Consider the following 20,361-nt stretch of genomic DNA (forward strand, 5'->3'; position numbering starts at 1 on the left):
GATCAGCATTATTATCTTTTCTGACATAGTTGCAGCGTTTATCTGATGAACGCTGCAACTACTGCCAGTGACTTTATGCTCAACTTACACCTAAGGCGCTTCTTCTGACTCTTTTCTTCTCTTTCCTTAGTTTCTTTTTCTTGTAATATTCATATTCATCAGGAGAGTAATCCTGCTCATCTAGAAGGTCGTAGTTTATTTCACTACTTTGACTCAGTTGCTGTTGCAGTTGACTCATGTCAGTTTCAGAAGCCTGAAATGCAAGAGATGTAGGTGATGATATTATACTGTACCAGTTATAACATTAATGGGTATGGCTCCATCCACCATCTGTGAGTGTGACAAGGAGGAATAAACTGCATACTACACCATCTGCATCAGCTCCATCTACACGAGCCAAATGGTGTGCGTGGTCTCAGTCCACTAGATCACTGGTCTGCGTTCACTGGATGACGAATCATTCAGTAGCTGTTGGACACCTGTCCAAACATCTACTCTACACCGAGTCGCCGCCGTTGCTCAAGGGTGGTAAAAGGCAGAGCCCCTTAGCTCTTGGAGTGGCAAAGAAGGTTCACAAGAAGAAAAAGTTAATAATAGTAAAGAAGTTGTTAGCTCAACAGCTATTTGCTGGTATCTTACTATCGGCAGTAGGCTATATGTACAATCGGCTATCTATATCTTACTTTGTACAATCGGCAGAAAATAATGTAAAAAAACATACAATGTGTTACCTATTGCTGTTGTCCAAGTCAATGCATTTGGAATCCTACTAGAAAATAGATTCCATGCATTTGCCACCAGCAATGCTGTGTTAAATTTATTTGTTTTTGTTTGTGTCAATCAGCAGGCTACCCTCCACCTCTAGACAATTGGGAGATGGAACGCTCTGTATCGTCAAGTACACCATCTGTCGCAGTCAAACTGGAATTCCAGTTCCACAGGATTAGATGATCAAGCTACATAGGCTGATAGCCCATGATATCGCCCTATTGGTGATAAATGGCAAATTTCTTGACCTTTGAACCGAGTAAAAAAGAAGTTATCATCATCATGCCTTCCTTCACGTATGGCAGCACTGTCTTGCCATGCCAACTATGTGCTTATCATGGGTGTCAAACCAACATCCTTTGTAGCGGCGTCCTCAAGCCATTTTCACAATGCGACCACTATCTGACTTAAACTTCAATGTGAGTCACAAACCTTAGCGACGCTTCCAAGCGATCCAATGATGTTGCTTGCGGCGGATGTCACGTCTTCTTTGTTGGAGTCTTCAGAGAACGCAGACAAGCTCCCAGCCATCTGGTTCACGGTGTCCGCAGCTTGTCTCTGATGGGGAAGTTATTTTGATGATTAGTTTCTAAATAGAAATTGCATTCTTTATTTCTTTCAGCTACTTTGCTCATGACGTCATGCAACGTCACAGTTTTGCGATTTCTGACAAATTCACAACTATGTCTGAAAGAAGTTGATTTTTCAGAGCAATGTCTTGCTATGCATTATGCTAACGTAGATTTGATCAGTTGTAAATTTTAATACTTTCTTTGCAAATTGGCCTTGAGCGTCATTTGGATATTCGCTTGTGTTGGGCACTACTAACTACCTTATTTCCTTGTATTTCTACTTCAAAATTACATAATTTTTATTTGAATTGTGCTGAATCTCCTTTTCTATAGCACAAAACTTCATTCAAATCACTAGGGGCAGCATCCCACGTTGAGAAATACCAGCCCGTTTACATCTAGCAAAGCTTCAAAGAAAGTCAACATTCTTTTCAAGAACGGTCCCTCTTTTATTACTCCACCTGGGCATTAGAGTCGATTTCACCCGTTTTTTGGGTGATGGAGCTCATGGCGCTTGTCATCTGTTGAAGATTGTCTATTGAAGTGACGCTACTTGTGGCGGTGGATAGCGCGTCAACGATGTTCGATCGAAGCTGCGATTACAAATGTTTTGTTAAGACTTGGCAAATATTTTTGTTAAAAACTCTGTTAGAACTTAAAAGCTCTGAGCAAAAAGTTGTGCAAGTTTAATTCTTTCATTTATTTCGTAATTGCTTCTTTATTTATTTTTTTGAAAAAAAAAAACATGTGAAAGTTGCTTTTGTTGAGTTCTAGAATACTACAGAACTTTAAAACACTAGTGATATCTCAACGTATGCTGCTACGTGCCGATTGAAAATAACATTCAACTTCAGGCTAGTTTTGGAGAATTGCAAAATTTATGATACCGCGCCTTAAAGCTGTTGTTAGTTTCAATTAACTTTTTATGCTTTACTGGAGTGTATTGTGAAATATTGCTCTTGTCGAATTTCAAGAACGTGCATATTTGAAGCCAAAGGAAAATACAATTGAAAATCAATGCATTAATATTATTATATATTCGATCACATTCAAAAGAGATGCGTACTGTCATAATAATACTCACTGCTGTTTTTTCAGATTTTGCTATTCGCCTCGACCCATTCGAAGAAGACTCGTTGTAGTATGTGGCCATGGTTGTGGCCTCTGCAATAGTAGGAGCATCTGTGGTGGTGTAGGGCATTGCGGTAGTGAAGTTCATTGTAGTGTTGCCAAACATAAAGTCACTTTCTTCTTCATCAACGTTGATTAGCGAAGCTGGGTTGCAACATAAGACATGACTCAACCAACAACCACTAAAAGTTAACACCAAGAAATAAAATGAATTAGTTTCAGTCAAATCATGGTCGCAAGTCAGCTAAAAAAATACTTTTTCCATCGATATCTTGTCAAAAGACGGTGAACCAATACCCTGCTTTTGCGGTTTGAAAGATTATGAAATATTTTTATCAAATTACACCAGAATATCACAGCAAACAAATAATATGATGATATCTAGCGTACCAGCTTAAAATAATGTACATTATAATTGGATGGATTATAATGATTATTTATGTTATGTCGGGAGCTAAACCTACTGAGTTAATCTGACGAATGGCTAACAGGCTAACGAGATAATATAATCAGTACAATAAGCTATTAAATTAAATGTATTGATCAATAAATCATTAATAATTTAACTATACAGTAGATTAATACACGAAGTCAACTAACAAATAGATTGGACGAGTTGGGCTGCTGCCTTGCTGTTCCCAGTGTTGGAGAGAATTCCAAGCTTGCTGGCATTTCCACTTGTGAATCCCGAAAGAGTGCTTCCAATATTTCCAGATTCCGGTGGAACAATCTGGAATTTGTGAGGATTTACTACTCCTGGCAATTTATGATGCAATGAGTTGTCAAAAAGTCCACAGTGCAATAAATCCAACTTAACAAGAAAAAAACTCACTTTGAAGAAAATATTTTTGATTTTATTTCGAAGAAATTTTTTGTAAAGAATTTTCCTTTCTACTGCCTTCCATACAGGAATTTCATAATGTAAAGTTACTTCCCAACACTCGTAACGCACCAAAAAATTTTTTGCGTAACCTCAAGTGACTTCAAAGAAACAATAACGTCATGATGACGTCAAATTTTCATGTACGATAATGTATATGATAATGTCATTGATAATGACGTCATTGATGTCAATGCCATTGATAATGACGACTTAGACTTCGCTCTCACTTGCAGGTGGATGACGTTAGAGAGGGCGCACTCCCCATATGTGTCGCACACTTGGGCGATGACGTACACAGAGAAGTTCCTGCCAGGATCCCCCAAAGCCATTGATATGCCTTGACACAGAAGTAATGATGTTTGATGAAGAAGTGACTCAATTATTGATCAATTAGTGCAGGGGTGTGCAACCTTTATTACAGGAGGGCCATATATAAATAACTATATGAAACCGCGGGCCGCACGTTTATTTAACATATGGTTTCTAGTAGTTGCAGGAACAAAAATGTATTTTTTTTGTTGTTCATGTTATTCTTATGGCATTATTAGGGGTTATCTCTTTGCAGATATAATAAGTCAAGACGCATAATTTTCTAAAGAAAACTGCTATTCAAATTTATTGTCACACCGACTTTATTTTCAGTTCAGTGAGAAATTTGCAACTGTTTTTTTTCCGACTGCTTTTTCCCAATTTACTTTAATGGAAGTGCTCGCAATTCGAAGTCCATTTTCCAAATGTTCGTCTGTCAGAACAGAACTGATCCATAGGGAAATTTTATGACAACCATTTAAAAAAAAAGTGTTAGCACAAATACGTTGAGCCAAAAAGAGCCATTTTTGAAGCCATGAGTTTTTTCAGATGTGGAAAGTCACCTTGTTTAAGATGTTTTCGGTAAAAATCGCCAAGATTCATTTCTAAATACTTTGCTTTCAAATACGTTTTCTCTTGAAGATCAATCAGTTCAAGTTGGATATCAGCTGGTGCTTTGTCAATGTCTGTGTTGAATGACGAAGAGAATATAGGCTACCAAACAAATGTTCATGAGATTTGAAGTCCTTGAAACGAGCCAAAAATTCATACAACAATTTTTCAAGTTGATCTGCAAATTCAGTTTTCTTCTGAGGATGCATTCCATAGTCTCTCAAAGTTGAAAAGTGGAAAATTTTTTAGTCTGTATGTGAGCTTTCCAAAGTCGCAATTTGTTCATAAAGCCTTTTATGTGACCATACATTTTTACGTTCCAAATGATTAAATGCAATGGATTTGCGGTCACCGGTGGGAGATTTCTAAAATGGTTAACAGAAGGTGCTAACTACAGTAGGCTACAATAATCCACTCCACAATGAATTGTTCACACGTAGGCCATCAGACTAAACTAAATTATAAACACGTTTCGCGGGCCGCGCACAATTCAAAATTGGCACATCTTCGCGGGCCGCACAATTTTTCTTCGCGGGCCGCATTTGGCCCGCGGGCCGCACGTTGCACACCCCTGAATTAGTGCATGAAAAGTTTTGCTTTTATACGAGCTGCGATAATTGGAATTTATGAATTTTAGTTGTAAATGAATTTGTTTGTACTGACTCTGTCACTTGGAGTTTAGTGTAGGCCTATTTCATGATTAAAAATGGAAGCTTTTTATTCCTGTGCAGACTGTAACTTTCTTGGCGCTTTGGCACCGGGATACCTAAAAAAGGGGATACGAAGGCTCACAGCGATTGCTGATTCTCATGACACTAGAAGGGCTGGACAATCAGCTACAGAAAGCAGGTAGCAAATGTTATGTAGCGCATATTTAAAGAATACTTGTTTAGAAAGACAGTTGAGAAGTTACCAGTAAACTGTTTTTCTTAACAAAACCTTTGCAGTAAACTAAGTGTAAAGCAGGTATACGGGTAGTTGAATTAACAAGTAATTTAGAGCATTCAGTGAATATCCTTGCCTGATGCTAATAGCGCAGTGCAGGTTATCATAACAAGGTTTATTAAATTACCATGGGTTGCAACTGTCATTTTAAGACAAACAGAGATTATTCACAATAAACACTTAGAACACAAACAACCCTTCCATTGTCAAAAGTAAAGAACGTTTTCATTTTCCCTTCTTTATTTTAGATATCCTTGGCTTTGGCAGGCTACAGTTTCACCAGTAGGCTACTGGAATTTGATTTATATTTTAACACTAACAACAACGACAATTCTGTACAAAAGGCACATGCTTTATAAAGGATATAAACCAATCGAAAATCAGTCATGAGGGACTCTCTGTCATGCAAACATAGCGCTGCTGTCAAGTTGAGGTGACAAAACAAAAACACCATAAATCATTCTACAAACCATACAACGACAACCTGGGTGCCTGGTGACCAAATGTTATGTTGAAATAAGTTCAAAGATTATAACTAGGAAAAGATTGGTGGCGATGAATAGGACTCATGAATAAGTAAATCTCAATTGCAGTGTGACATTTTTGCTGGCTTATAAAATCGGTGACGTCATAAACCCTGACGTCCCACGGCATTCCCGTCTACATCACTCGTCATAGATAGTGGAAGATTGTTGTCGATGAACAGTACTTTTACACGAAAAACCTTATGACGACGAATTGAACATAGGCGATGTTTCGATTTATTTGTGAGCGTGCGAAACCAGTGTAATTAAATATGACGTCACATAGTGGCTCAACTTTGGGGATGTTTGATTTATTGTCAGATAGGCTTATAGCGAAACGAATGTTCAGCGCACAAGAAGGATTATTCTATGCTGTGAGCCATGGTCGATCAAAGGATGAAAACGTGGAACCTGCATCACTACAGTACTTGAGGTCCCTGACAATGAAATGTTGTGAAAAAAGAACGTACAGGTCTAACCCCACCTGGAGTTTTTTGAACATTTCCAAAATACAACAAAAGCCCCTTTGTGACGTTTCCAGAGGACAAGGTGGTGAACTTGTACGTGAGGGTGCCAGGGGCTCTCTTCCCAGGCTCAGGGTATGATTGGAGGTCCCCTTCATCTTTCCAATCTCTGCACTCAAAGAGAATCTAGAAACAAAGCCATGACAACCCTATTAGCCAGTTATAGAGCAATCGCACTTTAAGGTTTCCGTGACTAGATGAAGAATAGTTTTGTTGTTTTTCGGATTGCACAATTCGATGTTTACACGGATTCAACATTCAAAGGGATTTTGTGACAGTGCTTGCAATTGACATGCAGCTTCTTCATTATCCAAACAAATATTGATACTTAAATGTAGGCTATGTATTTAAAGGTAAACCTATGGATGGAACTTAAATGTATTTCTTCCAAAATCATTGATTTGATATATTTTAAGTTTCTAATTTTTTTTGTCATGAAAAGAACTATCAACTCTACAAACTCTTATACTTTCAACAGTAAATTGGAGTAAATTTGTTCTAAATTAGACTATACTCAGGTACTCTTATATAATTTATAAAGGGTTGTACATAAATTTCAGGTAGATCAGGTGACTTATTGTTAAAGCAAATGCTTTCATGGCCTGTTAGCCCCTTTAAAACCTTTCAAATCCCCTAGAGCTGAGGGTCTATGGATTTTAGAGTAGGTTAAGAATCACTAGTAATCAGAATAAATTGCGTTTGCACAGCATATAGCGCTCCATCGCATTTATCACTTTACAATGCACAGTCAGCGCAGCCGGGCACATTATTACCCTGAATCCATTTTTTTTTGCCTAAATTTAATAGTATCACTTTAAAAAAGTGTTTGGTATGACCCGACAGGGTATTGAACCACGATCGAACCCATGCCTACCGTTTCAATAACTGACCTACTTGTCTAAAAGCCCTTGTTTTTATTTCTGTATGGAAATAATAAGGGCTCCTCTTACTTCGTCAACAACAGCGTTTCCCCGATAAAACAAGCGCTGGTAGTGGTCCACCACGAGGGAGTACTCCAATTCTGTCTTTGTCGACTCCTGGTTGTGTTCAAACAAACCGCATTCTGACGTCATAGTGTTGTATGACACAGACAAACACATAAATTCCCTGCAATGAAAATTAAATTAAAACAATAGCAGTGAAAGCAAACATATCAGCAACCTCTCGCACATGTAGCCCCATACAAGTAAAATTACATGAATTTAAAACTTTTTTATGATAAGAAATGCCAAAGAGGCATTGTTAATCGTTGCAGACAGTGGCCAACTGTTCAATCTTAGGGATCTCTTCAGTGCAGTGAAAGAAAGTTGGTTTCAATTGCGTTCATTTTTCACTCTTGGGTTGGGTAGTTGTTTGGTGACGTAATTGATCAAAATGTCAAATGAGACGAGTTTTATTCAAAATATAAAATGCCCAAAATTTAGATACTGAACTTACGTTGAACAAACGTTTAGAAAACTATACTGTCTTTACCTGCAGTGCTGTAAATGTTAATGTCAAGTTTTGATTTTGAAATTCCATCGCTAGCTAAACGTAATTTTTCTGCTTGTAAGAAGGAAGGCTAAGTGTGTTTTAGAAATATTGTGCTGTGAAATGAGGCGTCCTTTTCAATTTTGTTGATGACAAAAGTACACAATTATAAACATAGCTTACAAACAACAAAATTAAAAAAAAATACAAGGACAGGTAAAGAAAAAAATGATATGAAACATTGATTTGACTTCAGACTGTGATGGAAAAAAGGCCGTTATGACGTCACACACGTTAAATAGAAATGCAGCATCAAATATAAAACTTACGAGGCGCAAGAGATGGGAGTAAAATCCTGTCATGGAAGGATACAATGCTAGACTATCGGAAGAAGCCTCTAAGCTTTTTCAAACAACCCTCCCGTCTTTGTGCAGACGATTCAATACAATTCTCGACCAAGATGAGTTCACGACAAACGCCATTGGAACTGTAAGGAGCATTATTCAGCTGAGCTGCAGAAAGCTTGTGGAGGAAAAAAGGAGACAGTTAAGTCTATCAAAGAATAAAGAAATAACGAAGAAACTTTTCTTTGGTCAAGATCAGAGTGACAGCGACGAGTTTCACACTCCAATGAATTCTGATTCAGAATTTGAAAGAGGTAGAGCACCCCCAACCAAAAGAAGAAAATTTACAAAGAAAAAAGCCAAACCCTTTCAGGATAGTGATGAGGAAAGCGACGATGACATCATCAAGGACACTGCAGTGTTGGAATGCAACCCCCACATCACGGCAATGATAAATGCTTTAAAGCCAGAGCTTAGAGCAGTCTCTGAATGTTGCAACACAGTAAAGGCTTGGGTCCAGTTACAAGTTCCAGAAATGCAAGATGGCAACAATTTCGGTGTTCAAGTACAAAGCGACATGCTGAACGAGGTGACAGGCGTAGAAGCAAAGGCTACTGCGTTTATGCAAACTCTGTCAATGTACCACTTAACTAGAGCCGAAATAGCTGGAAGATTTGCCAAATTTCCAGGTGTTACAGATTATATGTTGTCTCTAGATGAATTAGATGTTAAAGAATTCATCAGTTTGAGATTAATTGCCAGAGAAATGCGAAATTCTTGTATAGGTTTATTGGATACTTTTAGAAAGAATATGGATAAAATTGTAACTCCCAGATCACATAATGATAATATCCTTGTATGTTGAAATTGCGTAAGCATTGCAGTGCGTTAGTGAAATAATAAAAACATGCAAATGTTTCCAAGCATGTTCAACAGCACTTAGAAATGCATAGAAAATTTACAATATTTAAAACTACACTGTAAAATATAAAAATATCATAACAAAGGCAAAAGTAGGATGCTGACTCGTACTTTCTAAACGCTTGTACATTTGAATGCAATAAGAATAATATTTATATAGAGCCACATCTAGCTTACAGCGCGAACTATACACCTGGGCGCTGTGTATGACGATGGTGAAAACAATGTGTTTAATAAAAGTGTTCATTGAAACAGAATGTTTTCAAGCAAGTTTTGAATTCATTTAAATTTTCTGCTTGTGTTTAGCCTATACACATTGGTTAACAATTTCGGATTTATTGCATCAATATATGCCAAAAAACTGTCTTCAGATGATCCTAATATCAACGATATTTTTCAAGTTGGCTAATTTTTAAAAACTCTACAGAAAATCTCAAAGACTGAAATGTTTTTAACATTCATTTCCCCTCGTCATAAGCTAAACAATAAATTGCGCTTAACGTCTGATTTATGAGTCACAACTACCACCACGATTCCAATTGTCACACTGGTGCTCAAGTTCTCGTCGGTTTCATCTTAACCGCTTTCTTTCATATTAATTGTAAACAAATAAATTTAATCACCTGGTCAGGCAGCAGTACTCCTTGCATTCCTCAATGGTTTTGTTGTATAGTATTTCTTTATATTCTACTGCGTCAAGATGGCGGTTTGGGTAAGGAATAAACGAAAAGCAGTTGCCTAGATCAACATAGTTTGGTGGTTAAGCTTTGCCCCTCTATTGAAAATTGTGCATAGTAAGATAAGATAAATTTTAATGCATTGACAAATAATAAAAAAGGAATAAAACAATTAAATTTATACAGCCTAGTGTAGCCTTATACAAAGCTAAAATCGAACAAATTCACAACAAAAGACGTTTACGCAAACCATGTCCTCGACATTAATCTCAAGAAATCAAAACTTATCCTCATTCAACAATCACTGAGAAAGCATAATTATATGATATTCCACTGTTTGCAACCAGGTTAGCTGTACATTAGCATCTATGACGAGCTTGAACTATATGCACAGAGGCGGTTTCCGAGGTTGATGATTTGGTTTTTGTTGTAACTGAATTGCTTTTGGTAGTACATTTTTCAAACCACTAGGTGCTGTTAAAGTAGGTCATTTCCTTCGGTGTACGGTCGTTTGGTCGACAGGACTTTTGGTCGACAAGACATTTGGTCAACAGGATGTTAGGTCGACAGAACGATTCATTTTAGGGTTAGGGAGTAGTGGTTCATGCATGTTTGAGTGGGTAAATGTAAGAACCCTTGGTAAGAACAGGTAAGGACCCTCGCTCGGTAAGAACCCTAGCTCGAATCCTTTGTGGTACGAACCGAAGATAAGGTTGTTTGGTCTGAACTTTGTGGTACGAACTTGTAAGAACGGATGTTATGACGTAGCCAGCGGTACTAAGCCTAGTCGGTACGAACGGATGTTATGATGTAGCCAGCGGTACTAAGCCTAGTCGGTACGAACTTGTAAGAACGAATGTTATGTAAGAACGACCGGTAAGAACTCTATGAACGAACTTGGTATCGAACCCTCCGACCTAGGACGGGTTCGGTACGAACGAGTGATGCTAATAGGTTATGTATTAAATCTAAGTACGAACTTTAGCTAGAAACTATAAGCTTACTTACAATGTAACTTGGTTTACTTATAAAAAGCAACAAATAAATAGTTTTTCGTTTGTGGTCTGTAAAGAGTGATTTTTTTTTATGTTACATTGCTAATGATCAGTGACCTGGGTTCAATTCCCATGACTGAGGTTGTTTTTTTTTTAACTTTTATTCGACACGATAAACAATAACAGTTTTCAATATTTTTTTAAGTAATATTACATAGTGCTCTGTGTTCGATTCCCATGTCTGAGTTTTTTTTTGTTTTTTTTTTAAAGCAATAAAAATGGAAAGTTTCATACATTAGATGTCTTGTTGGTCTGTTGGTGTGCATGCATAACCACAGTGGTTGCAATAACTACAAGATATAGAAAAGACTTTAAAACATAACCAGCTTATTTTTATTAATTCACAAAGCAACCTTTTAAACTGAAAGTAAAACGATATGACATTGAAAAGACTTTAAAACATAACCAACATAGTTTTATTACTCAATCAATTGCATAGTTTTATTAATTCACAAAGCAACCTTTTTACCTGAAATTAAAGCGATATGACATTGAAAAGACTTCAAAACATAACCAACATATTTTTAGCAACTCACAAAACAACTTTTTAACCTGAAATTAAAGTTAACAAACTCATTTTTGATTTAACATCATTGTGGGTTATTTTAATGTTGTTCTAACTGTAGACACACAGCTGGGGACCACTGCAATAATCTAACTTCTACCAAGCAAATAACCTAACACTTAGCACCTAACACCTCGTATGCTAGTCAATAGGAAAGTCATTTTTGATGTCACATTATTGTGGATTCTTTGATTTTGTTTAAATTTTATAACTGTAAACGATGTAAAGTTCATAGATCGGTTAATATACAGGGTTTGTTTATTAATGTGTGGGTTAATATGCGGGGTTAATTTTATAAACGTTTTGTTAACTTTTTGTCGGATTGGGTGTAGCTATGTTTTTCGCAAAGGTGTTTGCTTGTAAGAATAGAGTTTTCACTATTATAGGTAGGTCTATTCGCTCGATTCTAGATCTTTCCAAATGCTGTGTTTTGTTCTTGCTGAATTTCGGTAAATCAATGAGGTTTCACTGCTTTTTGGTTTGTATAGGTTAGTTAATTTCGTTATACTTTGGTTCTTTTAATCAGTGGCTTGCTTTTAGTTTATTGTAAGGTAAATGGTCAAAGGGGTGCTTAGTCGCTTATTAGTTGGTTATATATAAGACTTATTATAATCTATGACTGGTCTAAAAGCTTAATAAATACTGCATTTTAGCATCTTTATTTCGGTTAATCTTCGTTTCGGTTTATGTTGGTTTCGGTAAACCTTTATTTCGTTAGGTCTACATTTTGCTAAAGCAGTGTTTTTTTACTAAAACTTTATGGTAATGTGTATTAAATGTTACTAGTCTGAAAAATTAATTTTGTTGGTATAATATCACTTAAAGGTTGTGAGAATTATAGCTTGACCAAAATGACCTAACTTTAAGCTTGTCATGAAGGCATAACATTTACGGTTTTGTTTTATGATCTTTACAACAACTGCACTACTCCATGATATTAACATAAAGGTACAACTCAACACACAAGCAGTACTGTAAATTGAGACATAGAACCTCCTGTTTTGGTTGTGTTCAACTTAGATCCATGTCTCTTATCGTGTTTATCTTATCATTTTGCTAAGCATCCATTTCATAAAGATTGTTACAGCAATGATTTTAGCTAAAACTTTATGGTAATGTTTACAAAATGTAACTAACTTGGAAATTATTTTTGTTGATATAGTATTGCAATGGCTTGGTCAAAACAATGTAACTTTTGTTATTTGTGTTTGCATAAACAACTTTTACGTTTTTTATATGATGCTAATAACAGCTAAACATTGTCTTTTATGGAATGAGAACACCCAAATGAACAGCTATGAAACCAATTGTTGCAACACATAATCACACTTGATGATAATAACACACAAACAAGATCCTGAACACAAGTTTTACTTTGTAATTATGAAACAGAAACTCGAAGGTTGTGATGTTTTGTTGTAGTTTCTATAAACTTGTAAAAAAAACATAACATTTGTTAAACTATTTTTCAGTTTGTGAATTATGGAACATAAACTTTGTAGTTAGTTAATAATATTTTTTGATGGTTGGTTAGTGCAATAAAAACTTTGTGATTTGTTGAAATTATTGTTCAGTTTGTAAACAAAAATTTAAGTTGTGATTTAAAATAATTTTTCGTGTGTATGTTATTAGAATAAAGTTTTTAGTTTACACTTTGTCAAAACTACTTTTTAGTTTGTAAAACAAAGCTTAACTATTTTTGCATTTATGTTATTAGAATAAAACTTTTAGTTTAAAATTTGTCAAAACTACTTTTTTAGTTTGTAAAACAAAGCTTAACTATTTTGGTATTTAAAATAATTTTTCGTGTGCATGTTATTAGAATAAAACTTTTAGTTTAAAATTTGTCAAAACTTAACTATTGTTTTATTTAAAATAATTTTTCATGTGTATTTTTTTAGCAAAACTTTCATCATGTTTCCTTATTTCACATTTATTAACTTTACAAAATTTCATGTTATGTGAATAATTATGTATATAATGTAAACTTCATATTTGATTTAACTTATAAATTAATTAAGATAATAATAACTCAAATTGATAGCTTTTTTGTACATAGTTTTGTTTGAAACAAAAAAAAAATTATGATAATGTTTAGTTTACAATAACTTATTACTACTTATTGTGAATAAATGTGAGTTATTCTCAGATTGATATTTTGTTTTCTTATTTCTAAAAAATAATACATCGGCTTATCTATTTTTTATATGTTGCACAATTCAGTTTTTAAAGTTTTAGAGTAAGAAATCAAGATGAGGTATTCCAGCAACCATATCGGAGCGCCTGAAACCATAAAATGTAGCTACTCAAAGCGCACTTATAATTTGCAAACGCTTCAAACATTTTCGATGTGTCACATTAGACTTTTAAATGGCAACACCGTTTACTTAAGGTTTCACCTCCATTCTGTTCTGAAGTTTTTATTGTTGAGCTGTTGGTTCCGTGATCGATCCCATGCTTCCATTTGTAAGAAGTATTAGTTGTAAAGAAAGGAGCGTTGTTCCCGGCTATCAGCACAAGGCTGAGCACTCACTAGTACAGCGAGCAGTTGCGATTCGCTAACCATATCGGTGTAGCTTTCACGCTTGTTAATACTTGGGTCACAGGTATTTTTTCACATTTTCAACCCTCCTGTTATTTTTTGTTAAACACAAGCATGATTTACTTTGTAAATGGTAAAATTTTCATGCTGGTAGTTTTATCAAGCATATTAGAATATAGTACAATTCATCTGTAAAGATAATGATTGCCTAAACTTACTGTTTTAATATAGCAATGTAATATTTTTTAAATCGTGGTAAGTTGTATAGTGCATAAATCATTTTTAAGGCCTTTGTGTTTTGCAATCTCCGGAACCACTGTAGGCTACAAGATTCTTTTAAGAAGCAAAGGAAGTTATGTTCTTCAGCTTTTTGTAATTATATCTAACCTAATAGATAAACATTCAACCTCTAACAGATATACTAAACTATTTTATTGCATTGAAAGATGTTTTCTAGCAACCCATCGTTTTACACGTTCTATATGCCTCTAACTTTATGTAATAATTTTACCATATCTACTTATAGCTTAATTTCAGTGAGGTATATTTAAAACAACAACTTTTTTTACGAGTATAAACCCACAACTAAATTTTTTCACTTCTATTCGTTGGTGGGTGGAAGCACACAAGCAGGTCTTGGAAACGAAAATTTATTTATGCCTGTCCTAATGCATTGTCTTGTATCCAAACCACACAATTGATCTGTTACACTGATTGATTTGTATAAAAACGAACCCACATTTCCTTAATTCCTATCAAATTCGTATAACGAAGTGTATCATACAACTTAATCGCTTGCTTTAATTGGATAACACCCTTTAATAAACTGCTAGCACCTCGTGTTCGAATAGCTTAGGCACCTGCTATAGCACATAATTTCATGATCACAAGTTTTCACAGTCGAATTATGTCTTAAAAGTCTTTGTTTTATCACAGTCAAAACATCTTTTAAATGAAATTGCAATAAACTGTTTTATGTTGTTTAAAACATACCTAGTATAACAAGTTTTAGGTGGGTCATGCGTACTGAGCACTTGTTTAGGCCACAACAAACTAGATTGACCGAGTGGTTAAGGTGTTGGTCTTAAGTACCAATGGACTAGCGTCCGCGTGGGTTCGAATCCAACATCTAGTATTTTGATTTTCGGTTATTTTGTAACACATACTTGATTTATTTTGTTTCTTAACATCACTTCAGTTGCTTGTACACACGGTTGTATTTTTTTCTCAGTCATAACAAGGTTCCTTTTTCACATAAAAACATAGAAATCTAAACATTTCCAATAAGTCACCTTTTGTTTGCTCAGATTTCAACATAAATAGATGAAAAATCGGTTTACCTTTGATCTATTTGACTATTTTCTGACAAATAATAACACTTTTGCAACAACTTATTAGGTTTTTACGTGTGTTCTAACTACAATCTACTTATCACGAGTTTACATGGCGGATAAAAATAAAGAAACTCAGCTTAGAATGGTGTAACCTTCGTGATTTGCGATAAGTTTGTGCCTACAAAATGTCAATTTTGAAACTGAACCAAAGTTAAGCACATATAACCATAACATCTTACTTATTTGTATACAGCAATACCAAAAGTAGTAATTATTTCCAACCATATAACATCATCCATTCTGTTAGAATCGATGTAACCTATTTTTTAAACAAGTCTGAACACGATTTATATTAAATTAGCGCTTTATTTTAAATCGATCACAACATCATTTCAAATTGATTCTCTGGTAATTAAGTTTTTTTTAGTTTTTGGTAAATGTTTATTTGTTTACATCATGCAAAGGCACATTTTTTATTTCGCTGTGTTATTGTTTGTTTTGTTTTTTTGTAAATATCTCCATCTTGTGTGTAACTTTAAGTGTTTTGTAAGATCTAAACAACACTCAATCAATGTGATACATTTCATGGTAGCTTTTAAACAGGTCTAAACCGGTTTTGATGAAAATATGCTTGTAAACACATGATGATGCTTTATTAAATGACCCACGTATATAAATCACGAGCCAAACCAATTGCAATAATTTTGTTTCACAACATCAGAAGACTTTGTTTTCGTAGATTTTAATAATTGTTTGGTCTGTAATCGACTTTACCGGTTTGCTTACCATCAACTTACGTTTAAACATTAGAAAATTACTTCAACATTCTACTTCGTTACATAGTACTATAGCATTTACGCGTGATGATTTCTTGTAAAAACTACAAACCAATGACACCAATTTATTTAACAGAACCATCAAGTGAAGATTTGTTCATCATTACCGCAACTATTTCTATTGTCTTTTCACCATTCACCATTGAATCATCTCCTCAGACTTTCTTTTGTCGTGTGTTATCATCATCATCAGCCGGTCATGCCACTGCTGGCAGATGGCCTTCACATACATGTTTCCACATCATTCTGTCTTTTGCTGTTCTCATCCAGGTGATGCCAATCTTTTCTTCTATGTTATCTCGCCATCTTCTTTTTGGTCTCCCTCTAGTTCTTCTTGCATATCTTGGTGTCCATTCTGTGGTTATCTTGGCCCATCTGTTATATAATGTTTAATTCTTAAAAATATGTTATTTGAACAATTTTCCGCTTTTATGCTTATCCTCATCTCAAATAGATTGCTTGTGAAGACAGTATATTTTAATTGTTTCCATATTATAGTAAGGTAAATATTTCCATGTTTCATTTAACTCTTTTATCTTGCTCCTACATCTAAACTTATTGTTTGGTTCCTCTTGAACTGTCTTTCGGTCACATGTTCCTGGTGCTTCATCTTTATTACCCTATCTCACTTAGAATACCCTGGTTTGTGGTTAGTCTTTGTAATACCGACATAATATGCATATTATGCACTTTGTACTAGTTTTTGCTTCCAGACAGTAGATTCGACCTCTTTATCTTCACTTAATCTTACAGCACAACCGCTTTAATTTATTCCAAACACCTCTTCTTTAGTCTTTTTCTGATCTTATTGGCTCAGAACTTAATAAGTTTACCAACTCGTCTTTCTGTCTTTACATATCCATGGTATTTTACCACCACTCGTGTGTCTTTTCGCAGATATAAATCCAAAGGTAAAGCTTTAATTTTGTGTAACATTTTCAAAATAAATTCAAACGATTTTTTAAGACATGCCCAAAATATCATAAAGTTGTGTTTGAACCTAGAAACAAGAAGAAAAAAAATGTATATCTATGTAATACTTTTCACTAAACACAGATGCAAAATTGTTAAATCACCCAGTTTTGATGATGACTGTCTGTTACACAATAACAATCTATCTTTTGCTTGAGAAAAAACGCTTTTCTTTTAGATAAGTCACATATCTGTACACACTTTTCCGCAGTGATTGTCTAACAAAGTGGTGCTCCTTCCACAACACTTACTCGAGATGTTTGTGGTGACGTACTTGTATTTAATATGATTATGTTATGCTAACTGCAAGCTATCAAACAAAATCTAAGACAACGTAAAGCATTCACCAAAGCACATTTGTCAAGAAAAACTAGAATATACTATATATAAAAAAATACTTTAATTTATTCTATATAATTTTTAAAAGGTATAATATGATATATATATAGTAAGAATATAATAGAAAGATATAATTTTATAGGATAATCTAGTTATAATATGTTTTTCTGCAAATGTGCTTTGGTGAATGCTTTACGTTGTCTTAGATTTTGTTTGATAGCTTGCAGTTAGCATAACATAATCATATTAAATACAAGTACGTCACCACAAACATCTCGAGTAAGTGTTGTGGAAGGAGCACCACTTTGTTAGACAATCACTGCGGAAAAGTGTGTACAGATATGTGACTTATCTAAAAGAAAAGCGTTTTTTCTCAAGCAAAAGATAGATTGTTATTGTGTAACAGACAGTCATCATCAAAACTGGGTGATTTAACAATTTTGCATCTGTGTTTAGTGAAAAGTATTACATAGATATACATTTTTTTTCTTCTTGTTTCTAGGTTCAAACACAACTTTATGATATTTTGGGCATGTCTTAAAAAATCGTTTGAATTTATTTTGAAAATGTTACACAAAATTAAAGCTTTACCTTTGGATTTATATCTGCGAAAAGACACACGAGTGGTGGTAAAATACCATGGATATGTAAAGACAGAAAGACGAGTTGGTAAACTTATTAAGTTCTGAGCCAATAAGATCAGAAAAAGACTAAAGAAGAGGTGTTTGGAATAAATTAAAGCGGTTGTGCTGTAAGATTAAGTGAAGATAAAGAGGTCGAATCTACTGTCTGGAAGCAAAAACTAGTACAAAGTGCATAATATGCATATTATGTCGGTATTACAAAGACTAACCACAAACCAGGGTATTCTAAGTGAGATAGGGTAATAAAGATGAAGCACCAGGAACATGTGACCGAAAGACAGTTCAAGAGGAACCAAACAATAAGTTTAGATGTAGGAGCAAGATAAAAGAGTTAAATGAAACATGGAAATATTTACCTTACTATAATATGGAAACAATTAAAATATACTGTCTTCACAAGCAATCTATTTGAGATGAGGATAAGCATAAAAGCGGAAAATTGTTCAAATAACATATTTTTAAGAATTAAACATTATATAACAGATGGGCCAAGATAACCACAGAATGGACACCAAGATATGCAAGAAGAACTAGAGGGAGACCAAAAAGAAGATGGCGAGATAACATAGAAGAAAAGATTGGCATCACCTGGATGAGAACAGCAAAAGACAGAATGATGTGGAAACATGTATGTGAAGGCCATCTGCCAGCAGTGGCATGACCGGCTGATGATGATGATAACACACGACAAAAGAAAGTCTGAGGAGATGATTCAATGGTGAATGGTGAAAAGACAATAGAAATAGTTGCGGTAATGATGAACAAATCTTCACTTGATGGTTCTGTTAAATAAATTGGTGTCATTGGTTTGTAGTTTTTACAAGAAATCATCACGCGTAAATGCTATAGTACTATGTAACGAAGTAGAATGTTGAAGTAATTTTCTAATGTTTAAACGTAAGTTGATGGTAAGCAAACCGGTAAAGTCGATTACAGACCAAACAATTATTAAAATCTACGAAAACAAAGTCTTCTGATGTTGTGAAACAAAATTATTGCAATTGGTTTGGCTCGTGATTTATATACGTGGGTCATTTAATAAAGCATCATCATGTGTTTACAAGCATATTTTCATCAAAACCGGTTTAGACCTGTTTAAAAGCTACCATGAAATGTATCACATTGATTGAGTGTTGTTTAGATCTTACAAAACACTTAAAGTTACACACAAGATGGAGATATTTACAAAAAAACAAAACAAACAATAACACAGCGAAATAAAAAATGTGCCTTTGCATGATGTAAACAAATAAACATTTACCAAAAACTAAAAAAAACTTAATTACCAGAGAATCAATTTGAAATGATGTTGTGATCGATTTAAAATAAAGCGCTAATTTAATATAAATCGTGTTCAGACTTGTTTAAAAAATAGGTTACATCGATTCTAACAGAATGGATGATGTTATATGGTTGGAAATAATTACTACTTTTGGTATTGCTGTATACAAATAAGTAAGATGTTATGGTTATATGTGCTTAACTTTGGTTCAGTTTCAAAATTGACATTTTGTAGGCACAAACTTATCGCAAATCGCGAAGGTTACACCATTCTAAGCTGAGTTTCTTTATTTTTATCCGCCATGTAAACTCGTGATAAGTAGATTGTAGTTAGAACACACGTAAAAACCTAATAAGTTGTTGCAAAAGTGTTATTATTTGTCAGAAAATAGTCAAATAGATCAAAGGTAAACAGATTTTTCATCTATTTATGTTGAAATCTGAGCAAACAAAAGGTGACTTATTGGAAATGTTTAGATTTCTATGTTTTTATGTGAAAAAGGAACCTTGTTATGACTGAGAAAAAAATACAACCGTGTGTACAAGCAACTGAAGTGATGTTAAGAAACAAAATAAATCAAGTATGTGTTACAAAATAACCGAAAATCAAAATACTAGATGTTGGATTCGAACCCACGCGGACGCTAGTCCATTGGTACTTAAGACCAACACCTTAACCACTCGGTCAATCTAGTTTGTTGTGGCCTAAACAAGTGCTCAGTACGCATGACCCACCTAAAACTTGTTATACTAGGTATGTTTTAAACAACATAAAACAGTTTATTGCAATTTCATTTAAAAGATGTTTTGACTGTGATAAAACAAAGACTTTTAAGACATAATTCGACTGTGAAAACTTGTGATCATGAAATTATGTGCTATAGCAGGTGCCTAAGCTATTCGAACACGAGGTGCTAGCAGTTTATTAAAGGGTGTTATCCAATTAAAGCAAGCGATTAAGTTGTATGATACACTTCGTTATACGAATTTGATAGGAATTAAGGAAATGTGGGTTCGTTTTTATACAAATCAATCAGTGTAACAGATCAATTGTGTGGTTTGGATACAAGACAATGCATTAGGACAGGCATAAATAAACTTTCGTTTCCAAGA

General features: G+C 34.5%; 2 protein-coding genes and 2 non-coding genes across 4 annotated transcripts in view; 2 read left to right on the plus strand and 2 right to left on the minus strand.

Moving 5' to 3' along the window:
* LOC145779688 (uncharacterized) overlaps positions 1-20,361 on the minus strand; it is an 87,229-nt gene that overhangs the window by 24,340 nt on the left and 42,528 nt on the right. The window contains exons 46-54 of the mRNA XM_082591324.1: positions 9,627-9,741; positions 7,219-7,375; positions 6,229-6,394; positions 3,582-3,691; positions 3,072-3,201; positions 2,425-2,615; positions 1,802-1,933; positions 1,201-1,326; positions 89-253 (exon numbers count right to left, since the gene is read on the minus strand). Of these exons, the coding sequence (XP_082447450.1) occupies positions 89-253; positions 1,201-1,326; positions 1,802-1,933; positions 2,425-2,615; positions 3,072-3,201; positions 3,582-3,691; positions 6,229-6,394; positions 7,219-7,375; positions 9,627-9,741 (1,292 nt within the window). The remainder of the gene's footprint in view (positions 1-88; positions 254-1,200; positions 1,327-1,801; positions 1,934-2,424; positions 2,616-3,071; positions 3,202-3,581; positions 3,692-6,228; positions 6,395-7,218; positions 7,376-9,626; positions 9,742-20,361) is intronic.
* On the plus strand, positions 8,054-9,000 carry LOC145780375 (proteasome activator complex subunit 3-like). The gene has a single exon (XM_082592077.1). The coding sequence runs from the start codon at positions 8,099-8,101 to the stop codon at positions 8,945-8,947; it is 849 nt and encodes a 282-aa protein (XP_082448203.1). The 5' UTR covers positions 8,054-8,098; the 3' UTR covers positions 8,948-9,000.
* Trnal-uaa (transfer RNA leucine (anticodon UAA)) lies at positions 14,895-14,977 on the plus strand. Its single transcript has one exon. It is a non-coding gene; the product is annotated as a tRNA-Leu (tRNA).
* On the minus strand, positions 19,861-19,943 carry Trnal-uaa (transfer RNA leucine (anticodon UAA)). Its single transcript has one exon. It is a non-coding gene; the product is annotated as a tRNA-Leu (tRNA).

Source organism: Aplidium turbinatum, chromosome 11, assembly GCF_918807975.1.
Source record: "Aplidium turbinatum chromosome 11, kaAplTurb1.1, whole genome shotgun sequence".
NCBI lineage: Eukaryota > Metazoa > Chordata > Ascidiacea > Aplousobranchia > Polyclinidae > Aplidium > Aplidium turbinatum.